The sequence below is a fragment of the Halichoerus grypus genome, chromosome 4 (assembly GCF_964656455.1).
Source record: "Halichoerus grypus chromosome 4, mHalGry1.hap1.1, whole genome shotgun sequence".
In the NCBI taxonomy this organism is placed as follows: domain Eukaryota; kingdom Metazoa; phylum Chordata; class Mammalia; order Carnivora; family Phocidae; genus Halichoerus; species Halichoerus grypus.
This window is the reverse complement of record NC_135715.1, coordinates 63,052,207-63,065,822: the sequence shown is the minus strand read 5'-3', so window position 1 is coordinate 63,065,822 and position 13,616 is coordinate 63,052,207. Positions and strand designations below refer to the sequence as shown.

Here is a 13,616-nt window from a genome sequence, read left to right as displayed (position 1 = left end):
ATAAGCATGTGCCAAACTTTGTTTCAATCTCCGTATCAGAATAATAATTCAAAGTCCACAGGCATAAAGCTAATTTACCTATCCGTACAATGAATACTGTTTCTTTTCAGGCACATGCTACTGTTTGGGTTCCATGCCTATCTGAGCATCGTGCCTGCATTCCTTTTTATGAGCCAGAGAGGGAAAGTACTATTAACAGTGCACCAAATTTGCTATCTTATACAGATTAAGATCGCCTTAAAGCTATGTGAAAGGCAATATGATCACCCTGAGTGATCATCCTAGATTATTTTATATTTCAATGTTTTAGTTACATATCTTGCCTTAGAAAATATATATTTAAGGAAATTTTAATGTGAATCCAGTTGTGGCTCTCAAGTTCTACGTAAGGATCTCATGGTTCCTTCTTATCTCTGGAACCAACTTTGGTCAAACTGCTAAAAGTTTTGGAAAACCTCCAGAGTTTGTATTAAGTCTATAAAACTTGGAATCATTCTGGAGAACACAAACCCACTTCCACGTTCAGATCTTTAAAACTTGACAATTTTACTGTGTCTCTCCCAATTTACAGCTTCATTTATGTAGACTAATGCTTTTAGGGGAAAAAGAAATCTTGGCCTATTGTACTCAATCTGTCTATTTCTCTTTCATATTGACTTCACTTGTGTTACCTGATTCCATTTTGCCTCCCTTCTTGACACCTTTTCTTGTTAGAAAACAGAGCAAAACAAACAAACAAAACACTTCTGCTTCTCTTATCACTCAGAATTCTTCTGATAACAGCTTTTGGCTAGAATGCTTAAAGATGAGAGTATCCAAATTCAAATTCGGAAGAAATCCTGCACGTAAGGAGTCCCTGGTCACCAATATTTCCACTCTTGTGCACTATCCCATGTAGGTTCTCTCTACCCAACAAGCATGCGCATCGGTGAAGAGGGGCGCTTGGTGGTGAACTTCAAGACCGAGGCTCAGTTCCACGGTTTGTTCGTGCTGTCCCATCCCGGTAAGCCCTGTTATCCACCAGGAGCCACTCCCTGCACCACAGGACACAGATTTCCCATAACCCACGCTGCCCGAGGAGCTTCGAAACCCTTAACTTCAAGTGAATTGTCCACCTGACTTATCTGCAGGAGGGCTTGATAATCGTTCAGCTACATCTCAGAAGCTACAAAATCGTCGTTACCGATGCAGACTTCTAGAGAAAATACAAAATGATGAAAATAAATTTAAACAAAAACTCTACTGAGTTCATTTTAAGTGGTGTTTTCTTTAGATAAAGAGCATAGCAACCACAATCCCCTTCTCTACCTCCATTCTTGTTGCATAAAAAGTTGAATTTTAAGTCGTTTGTTCAGCAAGCACTTCTCTGTTCGCAACTCTTTTCTGGATACTGTAAGAAACCTTTATAATAGAGCCAGAAGTGGTACTGCACTATGATACTTATATTTCAAACGTGTTAACTAATTATCTTTAATAAAGATTGGCTGTGTCATTTTACTATGAGGCGCTGTGCTTTGAATACCAATAAGGAAGCAGTCACTCAAGTCCAGTGTCCAGGCTTTTTTTAAATATAAAGGATATTTCATCAGAAATAGTTTTTTATTTGACTCTCCATATCACTAAATTGGTTTTGCATTATTTTGCCCATTTACCAACTATTGTCAGATTGGGCGGGGAACATAGTTCACTTGATGTCTTCTCCCGCCTTCCTTTTTCTGGGTTTGCGCTCCAAATAAGGAGAGAATAGGGCCAAAATTCAGAAGAGAAAGAGGGTTCATTGTATTTTTATGAGGCTGAGCTACAAGAACTGCCAACCCAAAAAGAATCATTTTGCTTTATAGTACTTGACAGTTCTGGAAAATAAGGATTTCTTGGTCTTTAAAGGTCCTTTGCACATGTCTACCTTTCTAATAAACTGAATCTTTGTTTATACACAATTGCAGGCAATCTAATTAAAATTAGATTCCATTTATAAATTGGTTTTGCCCAGCTCTGTGGATGCTAAGAGACTAAAGCTCAGCTCATAGCTTCGGCGCACAATAAATGCATTCACATCAGCTTTTATTACACTGCTGTGCCTTCCCTGGAAAGTAGCCCTGAACTATTTGAGCATTTCTACACAATTATCTTTTCACAGAATCATAGAGTGGAAAAAGCACTGAATTAGGAATCAGAAGGCACACATCCTAGCTGTGTGATCTTGGGAGAGTCACTATAATCAGTCTCAGCCCACATTCTCTGGGGGTGTGTGTGTGGGGGGGGGAATGAGGCTAATTATACCAACACTGGGGCTTTGAAGGCTTAGTATTAAGAATAAAAGCAAGCAATGCACAGTCAGGTGCTTTGAAAACTCTAAGCTGTCATGCACTCTTAAAACCACTCTACCATTATTCTTATTGGCACTTTTCTAGCATCCTTCACGAGCTCAATGATCGTGTCAGCTGACCATCCAGGCCTGACCTTCTCCCTGCGCCTCATAAGGAGTGAGCCGACCTATAACCAGCCGGTGCAGCAATGGAGCTTTGTGTCTGACTTTGCAGTAAGTGACTCGGGCTCTTAATTTTCCTTTTCCGTGGCCTGGGACAACACCTCAGATTCTTAAATGAAAAACATAAATGTCCTCCCTTCTCCTTAAAGGTACGTGACTATTCGGGGACTTACACAGTGAAACTCCTGCCTTGCACCACTCCGTCGCATCAAGAGTACCGCCTGCCAGTCACCTGCAACCCCCGGGAGCCTGTCACCTTTGACCTTGACATACGGTTCCAACAGGTGCATCTCTTGCAGTTATTTTCCCCGGACTTCTCCAATTCCACTTCATTAAGGTCGTGGCTTACTTGTATCAGAAAAAAAAAAAGAGAGAGAGAGAGAAAGAAAGAAAAAAAATTCACACCATGACTTAAATTCTCGCATGCTGAGAAAAAAGGAAGTCAGACAGGAGGGAAGCAAGAGAAGAAGGAAGGAGGAAAGAACTGCCCTTTATCTATCGTTGGTTCAGGATATAAAATCCAGAGTTTAAGAGTACGCAAGGGTTGTTCTTTTTCTTACCTGATCGTGTCTCCTCCTGGAGTGTGCTGCCTTGGAGATTTGAGGATTTTTCCCTAGAGTTCTTCTGCACGTCTTTGTCTCATTCTTGATCTTCAAGGAAAATAAAATCCTGTAGTTCTTGCCATCTCAAAGTACCTAATTGCCATTATATAGTAAAAGAAACATGATGGCACTTTTTGTCCAAGGACGAAGACTAAGTGTTGGCTTTGCACTGAGCGTGATATGTATAAGTCCCATAAAACACTCTGTGAAACCAAAGGAAAAGAGCTCAAGTAATGCTATTTAGTCCCAATCAAACCATTTCACCTCGCCAGTTTTGCCTTATCGCGAAGGATAAGGCCAGTGTTACAATTCCCTACATTAGTTTGGTTGGATGTCAAAATTGCAGTGCAGTCTTCAGGAATCTACACGTCCGTGGACAGCACACGTGTGTGTCCGTGAATAATGTGTTTGTGCACCACCAGAGCAATCGAAAAACCATAAAAGGGCTTTTACACTTGGTTTTAGGTCAGCGATCCGGTGGCAGCTGAGTTCAGCTTGAACACCCAAATGTACCTCCTCTCCAAGAAGAGTCTCTGGTTGTCTGACGGATCGATGGGATTTGGGCAAGAAAGTGATGTTGCCTTTGCAGAAGGTATTCGTTTCACAAATGAGACATCTGCTCTGTTTGCCATGGCATCTGCTCTGCTTTGCTTTATTGGGATCATGTTGGAGAGGGGAAATTATCACGTCTGGTATGCTTTTGAGAATATTACTGGGTCTTTGCCACTTTGGCAGGGATGGCATAGGGCCACTGAAATTGGATGTATGTTACTGGATGGTTTTTCTTCTGGGGAAATTAATCTCTATTTCACTTACCTAAATGACTTTGGGAACAAATCTAGGTTTTTTTCTTGAATCTTCTTTCAAGTCGCATAGACTCAAATTCTGCAGCTACTTGAGGCTGTAAATGCCTCCTGGGTGAAAGTTATATCTGTCCTGCTCAGTGGCGTGTTCCTGGCACCTAGTAAAATGCGTAACATGCATGGTGGGAGTTCAGTAATAGTTGTGAAATAGATGATTGACTACCAGGGGATTTCCGCAAACTCTCCTTCAAAATCAAATAAAGCCAAGTCAGCTTTTTATCAATATTTTCTTTTTTATATACTTTATTAGTCTGCACCCTACCAAGTAACTTATTTATATGAAGCGGACTTTAAACCACAGTGGAATTATGAATATTAAATTATAGGCCAAGCCTTGACTGAGCATGTGAGGGTCAATAAATCTGCAGTCATTTGTGGTCCAGTCCCCAAAAGTGGTCTCACCTGAGGCCTGGGAGTGGGTGACATCCTGAAGGTCTTCCAACATTTGATGGCAGATTAGGAAAAGAAGGAAGTACTCCCTAGGGGCATCATTGTCACCATGGTATGCCGTGTCACGTGGACGCGCCTTACCGCGTAACAGAAATGACCCTTCCACATCTCTGTTTCAGGTGACATCATTTATGGGCGTGTCATGGTAGATCCTGTCCAGAATCTGGGTGACTCCTTTTACTGCAGCATTGAGAAGGTTTTCCTGTGCACTGGAGCCGACGGCTATGTTCCCAAATACAGTCCCACGAATGCAGAATACGGCTGCTTAGCTGACTCTCCTTCACTCTTATACAGATTTAAAATTGTGGTAAGTGCTTTGACCCAAACAATGAATTAGACAGATGATCAAAGTTCAATGGTTTTGTCTGGTATTTAAAAACAATAGCATCTTTTCAAATGAAACGAAATGGTGACATTTTATGGTAATCTGTACTTGCACAAACCTAAAGAAACCATTCTGTACTTGCAAAAGTTGGCATTATCTACAGGACTGCTCATTTTCTTTTATTGCTTAAAGGACAAAGCTCAGCCAGAGACACAAGCCACCAGTTTTGGAAATGTCCTGTTTAATGCCAAGCTAGCAGCAGATGACCCTGAAGCTATTCTCTTAGTGAATCAGCCTGGATCCGATGGCTTTAAAGTCGACTCAACACCACTCTTTCAGGTGGGCCAGTAATAAGCTACTTACACTAGCTCTGTGAGCATATGCAAATTACTTAATAGTGGGATGATCCAGTGTCTTCTATTAAAGGGCAGTGATTGTAATATTGCGTAAGTAATAGTAACACTGAATAAGGTAATGTAGGTAAACAACACAGGACCATAGTGAGCACGTGGTGAGCATTCTGTAAAACCTAGCTATTACTATTTTTATTAGTGCATTCATATTATTTTAAGTCTACGGGTAATGAAGATCCTTATTCAGCCCAAAATATAAATCTAAGTCTGATGTTTCGAAACCCTGCTTTTCTTATTCAAAACTTCCTTCCTGTTGACTTTTCATGACCATCTTTATTAGAGTGATCTTGTATGAACTGCTGGATTCAGAAAAAGAAGCAGGCACAGCTCATAAATCTCCACTCTCAAAGACTTTATAAATCAAGACAGAATATGCTAACCGAGTGACAGACGGTAGAAGGAGACACAGGCGACCATAACCCTGAGCAGACAAATGAGACAAGATTCAGAGATGTGTTCCCACTGTGAATCCTTGGGGGAGCAAGTACACCTTTTAGGAAATTTCCTGAAAATTGTCCACACAGGATGGGCTGCAGACACGATATCTGTATTCATCCTAAAGAAGGAATCTTAAGGAAGCATATTTGTTACTCTGAATAATTTTTTAAAATTATTTTCGCTGTTAATTCTCAAAGCATTAGACCCTTCTAAATCCTGAAGGCTTCAGAGAGCCATCAGAAATTCCCTTCTTTTCAGAGGCCCTAGAAAAAGCAGAAAAACGGACCCCTTCTATGGTCTTATATGTAAATATGCAGCCAGACGTACTGAAAGAGAGTCCTGAGGGTCAGAAGATCTGAGTTCTAGTCTTGCCTTGGCCACAAGCTAGTTGAGTGACATTGGCAAGTTACGTAACTGCTGTGCACCCTTCTTTACCCATTTTTTAGATGAATAATTTAAAACCGTGTGCCAGCTCTGACATTCTATGGCAAGTCACAGATTACCAAGTATTTACCGGCACACACTCCCTCAAGAGCTGCACAAAATATTTTGGAGTGTTTTGCACAAAGCCTTGCACATAGTACCCACGCAAAAATATGAAGTGTATCAATTCTGCAGACTAAAGTAAATTACCAGTTATTGTCTCTGCCGCTAATTTCTCTTGCAGGAGTCGTGAATTAGGTCGGTGTGGTATTTAATTTTCTTTTTCTTTTTTCTTTTTTTTAAAGATTTTATTTATTTATTTGAGAGAGAGAATGAGATAGAGAGAGCATGAGAGGGGGGAGGGTCAGAGGGAGAAGCAGACTCCCCGCTGAGCAGGGAGCCCGATGCGGGACTCGATCCCAGGACTCCAGGATCATGACCTGAGCCGAAGGCAGTTGCTTAACCAACTGAGCCACCCAGGCGCCCGGTATTTAATTTTCTAACAGAGTTGCGTTTCCTAGGTCGCCCTGGGCCGGGAATGGTACATACACACGATCTACACAGTAAGATCAAAAGACAACGCCAATCGAGGCATTGGCAAAAGAAGCACCGAGTACCAGCACCACTCCTTAGTGAGTCCGGGGAAGCCCCCGGCGATGAGCCAGGGCCGGAAGAAGAGGGAGATCAGGAGCCCACCCCCGCTGGCCTGGGAAATAGGTGCTGACAACAACCGGGGAACAAACATCCAGCACATTGCCCTGCAGCGCCCCAACAGGAAGCAGAGCCCCCAGGGCCGAGTTCCTCCCGACGGCGTCCTCCCCCGCGAGCTCAACCGGCCCAGCTCCGACGACGTCAGCCTGGTCACCGTGGTCGGAGGCCCCGCGGTGGGATTACTCGCCGTCTGCCTCGCTGCCATCGCAGTGATGATGTGCAGGAACAAGAAGGGCGCCAGGAGGAAGGGCGCTCTGAAGGGCTCAGGCAGCAGCAAGCCCGTGACGCCCCCGCAGAGCCACCACGGCGACAGCTCAGAGGTTTGAGGGGCGCAGGTGGGATTCAGCCTTTGCCTCAAGTGCCTCGGAAAGACGGTAGGAACCCAAATGCTTCTGTCAACGGCCGAGAATTGGGGACTTCTGTTCCGGAGCTGCTCAGAGGGCCTGACTGTACTCATGAACTTGGATTTGAATTCTGTCTACTCTTTTCATGCATCAGAGAACACATGCAGACCACAGACCAGGCCTTTCCTCTGGCCCAGGAGGCAGCAACAATGTATTCACGTGTACACACAGCCATCAGTGGGCTTCTCATTTTAGGCATTTTTCTCTACACAGTGGAGACAAATCTATTCAAAGGTGCTGCAGACTTTCTCAGAAGTTTAAGAGGAGTCTATTATTGCTATATGAGTATGAATCTTGAAGGTGCAATTATCACATGGTTTACTCATTGTGTAACAGTTTATTACTAGAAAGGTTTTAATGGGCAGTCTGCAAGAATGATAAACACACTGTTTATTATGACAGGTTTTCGAATAGGTGAAGACAGCATGGAATTATGACCAGGGGTGGCTCAGCCCATCATTCACCTTTTCTACTACTACGTGGGAGGGAGTGGAAGGAAAGATAGAGGGAAGGAACTCACTAGCTTGGATTTGAATTGTTTCTCATCCTCGTCAGAGCCTCCTTATTTTATTTGCTTATTTAACTTTAAATTAAACCAAAGAATATGTTAAGTCTGGAAGAGATTGTCGAAGAAAGACTTTCCTGTTACATAGTGAGAAATAGTCAAGTTCTTGCGTGATAGTGTACCTTATTGGTGCTCAACACTTGTGGGAAATGAGAGGGTTGGTGGCGTTTTGATGATGAAGAAATGCTATAGAGATAGATTCACATTTATAAGACAATGTTCTCTAAGAACTGAGCCTAGATATTTGCAGTATTGAACCCATCAATGATAATGAGAAATATCATTACAGGTGGTGGAGGGAGAAAGTGGTATTTATTAATATCATGTGTTTAACCAAAGTGCCTCTTCTACATACTTTATGGAATTAAAGAACATTCTGACAGATGATACATGAGGTTAACCCTCAGGGTAGCATAACCACACAACCAATGTCCAGAACTTAAATTGGCCATAGGACATTTTATTAGCCTTCTAATCAGCCTCTGGTTCTAAAAATGGGAACCTCTGCAACTGTCATTCCAGAGATGGCCTTGGAGGTTGCCATCTTCTTTGATCCAGGAGGAAAGCAGCATTCTTTGACATCTCCAGTTCAGTGAGCTGATGCAGTGAGGTCCCTCTCAGTGTCTGAAAAAATAATGTGTAACGCTGCTTACAGTGTTAAAAATCAAGAAACTTAGTGAGCTTGCTTGGCAAGGCTCCCGTCGCCTTTCTGAAAAAAATATACTCTCACCAAATGGCAGAAATTTTGGTTGGAAAGCGAAGGAAAATGTCAGTAGTCTAATGACCAATCTTCCAAAAGCTAGTGAATGTATTTCAAGCAAAAATTAGGGTCAGGAGAAAAAGAACTGTACGTAAGGGCTAACTAACCCTCAAGTGTTGCCTGAAATCTTTTTACTTGCGTTCCTAGCCTGGCCACACTGGACATCCTAGTGGAATGGATCTTATCTGGTGTCCGTGGGCACCAGCCATCTCTTTACTGAAAAAAAGGAATATACACTGGTGCTGAGAGAGAGGTGAAAAGTGTCTAATGCTCGCCTCTCTTCTTTTGGGCAGCTCTGCACTTCACATTCAAAGTCTTTCAAAGAATATGGTAGACTGGAGTCTCCTTTCATTGGGGAATTTACAGATATCACCTATAATTCAAAGGTCCCTCAAAGGACTTATATAAAGTACTGTATAGCCCAGGAGTTCATTTGTCAAACATTGATGCTTTCATAATTATCCCCTTTTCTTTTGCTTTGCCTTCTGGCAGATGCTTTGCTACTTTTTCAGCTACCTCATAACTTGTCTAGGTATGAGCATGAGTTAAGTCGCTTCAAATAGTGTGTGGACTTTTCATGACTTAGCAATGGGTTCAATTCACTTAGGCTGTTAGAGCAAGTACTCGCGATTGACTTCATGTTCCTTTAGTAGTTTGGATGCTTCAGAGCCTGACTCTCGTGCAATCTTGATCATCTCTGTCACTGAATATAGTAATCAGTGAAGCATCATTACAACAAGTCTGTTTGGAGCCTTTGGGCCACACTGGTTTTATATCAAATTTCACTCTACAATTAGTTTTTCTAATGAGACTGGCATATATGAATTGGAGGGCTTATAAAATACAGAACATGTCTATCCTTTCCTAACAAAGAAAAGTTTCTTCCTCTCTGCCCATTCCTTCTCTCTTTCTCTCCCTTTCTCTCCTCTTCCTTTCCTTCCTCCCCTTGAAAACAGAGTCTGTGGGAAATAGGCAGATATAGGTTTCTTAAGTATAAAGTGCTTGAATTTCGGCATCATTCTCTTTATCTATTTATTTAATGTGTGATTTTACATACATTAATCATAAAAAAACTCTCTAGTGGAAAAAAGAATCAGGGAAAAATGCTTTATTGTTCAATAAAACAGACGCTTTTCCCTAATATTTTGTTTTTAGACATTTATGCTGGTATTATCAGAACAATTACATAAAATAACTTCCCATAGACAATGGGATGTAAGCTATAATAACTCCTTAGATACCCAGTAGCTTCTGATGCTAATTAAAACTATATAATTGAAATTGTATTGCAGAGTAAACTCAAAGCACAAAAATATATATGGAGCCTTAGCAGCTCTCCCAGCGTATGAACTATGAAACATTACAATACGTAATTACGTTTTAATGATGGTTTTATTTCTTCCAATTCATTCCCTCTGTTAACATTTACTAAATGCTCACCTAGGACTAGCCACTTTGAGAGATTACATAGAAACCAAGATGTCCTGCCTGGTCTCGGGCAGGTTATAATCAAATGAGGCTCTTCCTTTAGACAAGAGTGATCAACGTTTGCATTAGGTTCTGCCCTGGACCAAGAACAAGCCAGGCATGTCTGTGAACCACAACTTAAAACTCTCTCCAGAGCACCGACAGTGGAGTCTACTCTTTTTCATCTAAAAGAACCCCACGTTATGGATCATTGTGATCACAGATCTAAGGCAAATTATTTCAGATCAATAATTTAAATGGAATTGCCTTCACAAATCTACACAGAAAGGGTATATTACAGGGATGTGGGTAGCCTGGCATATTCTTTTCCTCTTAATGGAAGACAGGCCCACTTTATTCCAAGAATGGGATATAGCACATAAATTCTTGTTCCCTTCCATTCACATCCCCAACAGCTCCTGAAGTGCACCCTCCCACAAGCATCCACAGTGTTTGAACAGTATGAGTGAAGGTCAACTAGAATTCCTCTGCCATGCTACTGCATAGCATTTGTGATATGAAGGACCAACTCTAGGCTCAGGATGAAGGGATTTAGTTCTATAAGCAGCAAACAACTTCTTTATCAAGTCATCATACCTCTTAAGTCTTTTCCAGGGTACCAACTCCAAGGTCAGCTTTGAAAATGGAAATGGACCTGCGTGAAAATCACGGAGCCTCTCCTCGTGTAAATCGGTGCTAAGGGTTAAAATAGTCCTAGATTGAGAAACGATAAAGTAGCAATAACAGCAAAATGTAATGACATTTAGATCTTTAAAGTTGGAAATTTGATTTCTGCTACTATTTTGAAAATATCTACTTAGTTTTGACTTAGAAACCAATTTAGCCCTTTAAAAGAAAAAGAAAAAAGAATTTTTAAAGATGCAAGTGTTTTACAAATTTGAAATTTACATAATTGTATTCATTTGAAAACAAGGGAGCTATGATTCTTTGAAACTCTTTCGTTTCTTCTAGACAGGAGAGCAATAACAAAAGGAAGAAGACAGGCGTCTTTACTAACTGTAGGGCAAATGATCAATAGGGCTTAAGTGTTCAATCAGTCCGATGGCCATGGCTTAGAAATGTGTAACTTGGCAGAGAATTAGAAATACGACTATTATCTGGCATGCACACAGGCACGTGTGCATATAAAAACAACCAAAGATCTCATTTCTAGAAAAAGATGACCCTAAATACAGTTTTAACTGAAATGGTACATGTGGAGATTTTCAAGAAGGTCAACAGAATGGTCATTTGTGTAAACATACTGTCGTGGGATTTTCTTTGACATTATAATGTTCAAAGGTTACTATGTTTCCTTAAGATTTTTCTTAGAATGGATTCCAGTGTTGCCTGGTAATGACATAAAAATTTTCAGAAAATACTATCAATAGGTTCAAAGTTTCCCTCACTGTCTATTTCTCCTTGTTGCCATATCCTTTGACGTTAAAAATGAAAGACTGAGATTTTGGTAGTTATTTTGCTTTTAATAAGAGATTCTAAAATAGAAGTGCATGGTATTTTCCTACAGTTTTCCCTGGAAAGATTATACAGAAACTTTATAGATAAAAGAAAGCTCAAGAGAGAACTGAAGTTGATAAAACAAACTATACTAATGTGAGCCTCTCTCGAATTTAATTTTATCAGGAAAACAAATCAGAATATTGAATTGGCAGACTTAAACAGTTTTGCTGTCTTCCTTATCTTTCAAGTACATTTGTTACCTTTTCCTGATATCTGTTTGTATGTTGTTTTTTTTTTTAGTATTGTGTTTTACTTAAGAGCAACAACATCCAGAAGAAAAAACCAAAACCAAAGCCCTGCTATAGCAATGACGTCTTCTTCTACTTTCCTTCCTTCCTTCCTCCCTCCCTCCCTTTCTTCCTTCCTTGGTTCCTCTCTGGCACAGACTAGGGTTTTTTCTTCCTCTGAGATTTGTTTATCATTCTTCCAGCAATGCTTCCCTTCTAGTTTGGAAACCATTGCCATTTTCACTACATAATTAGCATTCTCATTCATCTGAAAGCTAGTAAGTGAGCCCAGCACTTGGGCAGTGTCCCTTCTTTATCAAATGTTAAGGCTTTTAGATGATGGAGAGAAGAACTCCCTTCAAAAGATCAAAAACATCATATTGAATAATGTGATGACAATCTGTGCTTTGATTTTCTCTCAATGAAGGTTCAACACTGACATTTAAGACACACACACAAAATCCCTTTAAAGGTTTAACTGAGCAAAAATAAAAGGCCAGAGATCACATATATGAAGTTGTTTTGCATGATTGAATACTTTGCAATGAAATAAAAGGCAAAATAAAAAAAAAACTGTTAAAATGTTAACAGCATTGAAGTGTTTTAAACTGTAATTATTAAATGCACAATGTTCCTTTCACTATGAGCCAGATGTTGCCTACGCTGATTGCATGATTCCTTGAATACTCTAAGTGAATCTCTACTACAGATATTTATTTTTCCAAAGTTTGGATCGTCCGTTCGCGTAAGAATTGTCAGTATTGTGCCTTAGAAAAGAAGAAAGAAAAGAGAGAACTGTGAATTTTTAAGAACTAACATTAATAATAAAGAGCACTGTAATACAAATCGCTTAAAATATAGACAAGCAATTACTGGTAAAAATAAAAGATAATCTCTGTAAGGGCCCAAATTAAGCCCATTACAAAAAGAAGTACAAAGCCTAGTCTCTTTCTGTGGTTTCAGGAATTCAAGTTTTTGGCAAGGTATTTTTTAAGCCCATTTGTCTCTAAAAGAAAACTTCAGCCTGGACAAGGAGTTGTGTGTTTGATAATTGTATTAAGTTCCTGCTTCCTTCCCCAAAGCCCTCCAAAACAGTAAATTTATATTTATCTAGCCACTGAGTGACATATCTGTGTGTAATGGAATTATTTGCAGAGCTTAATGGCCTTTGTGATTTTCCCATGGGAATTCTTCAAAAACGAACAGGGTCTAGTTTTTATCGTTGTTGTTTATTTACTGGGGTACTTCATGTTTGCTGGCTATTGAAGCTTATCCCTGGGAAACCAATTATGCCAATAATTTGGAGCCATTCAGTCTTCCATCCGTGTCTAAAATAATTCTTGCTGCCACTTGTGTTGCGTAACTACCACTGTTTTCCTTCGAAATATATCACGTTTAATATAAATAAAGCCCATGTAAATGTAAATATGTTAACGTGGTCGAGTTTTTGTGGTTCCTTCTGCAACTTTGATTTACGCTAAAATCCAAGAATTCGTGTAGTCTGCAATGAGTGTCTGTTATTTTCATTCTGGGTCTGAAGCCTAAGCTCCTGCAGGCTTCCAGAATGGGACCTGTGCTCCCAGGACCTCTCTGATGCTGGTGGCAAAATACTGTGGCTCCTCGCCAGGATCTACCTGCAGGATCTTAGTGCTTCTGGCCACTTGTAGCAGGTGCCGACACAGGCCTGCCAGGGGCAATGTATACTTAAAGGAAACCATATATTTAGGTGAGTAGCTCTGTCCCAGGGTGTCTAGACCTTACTAGACCTTACTACAGATATGAATCCTACTAATCAGGATGAATCCACTGATCGGATCCATTGCTGGGGAGCTTCCCTGACAAGGTAGACCAGTCACCTTTAAGCAAACTTCACTCAAGTCAGTAATCATATGATTTATTATATGGTCAGATTTTTAGTAGGTGGCCACCACTATTTAATACCAGAAGGAAAGGTAAAGA

General features: G+C 40.5%; 1 protein-coding gene across 1 annotated transcript in view; it reads left to right on the top strand.

Moving 5' to 3' along the window:
• Positions 1-13,075, top strand: part of FREM2 (FRAS1 related extracellular matrix 2) — a 162,216-nt gene extending 149,141 nt beyond the window's left edge. Inside the window, exons 18-24 of the mRNA XM_036090816.2 lie at positions 899-1,003; positions 2,412-2,539; positions 2,638-2,772; positions 3,556-3,682; positions 4,523-4,710; positions 4,921-5,067; positions 6,524-13,075. Coding sequence (XP_035946709.2) covers positions 899-1,003; positions 2,412-2,539; positions 2,638-2,772; positions 3,556-3,682; positions 4,523-4,710; positions 4,921-5,067; positions 6,524-7,039 — 1,346 coding nt within the window. The 3' untranslated portion in view covers positions 7,040-13,075. The remainder of the gene's footprint in view (positions 1-898; positions 1,004-2,411; positions 2,540-2,637; positions 2,773-3,555; positions 3,683-4,522; positions 4,711-4,920; positions 5,068-6,523) is intronic.
• The last annotated feature ends 541 nt before the right edge of the window (positions 13,076-13,616 follow it).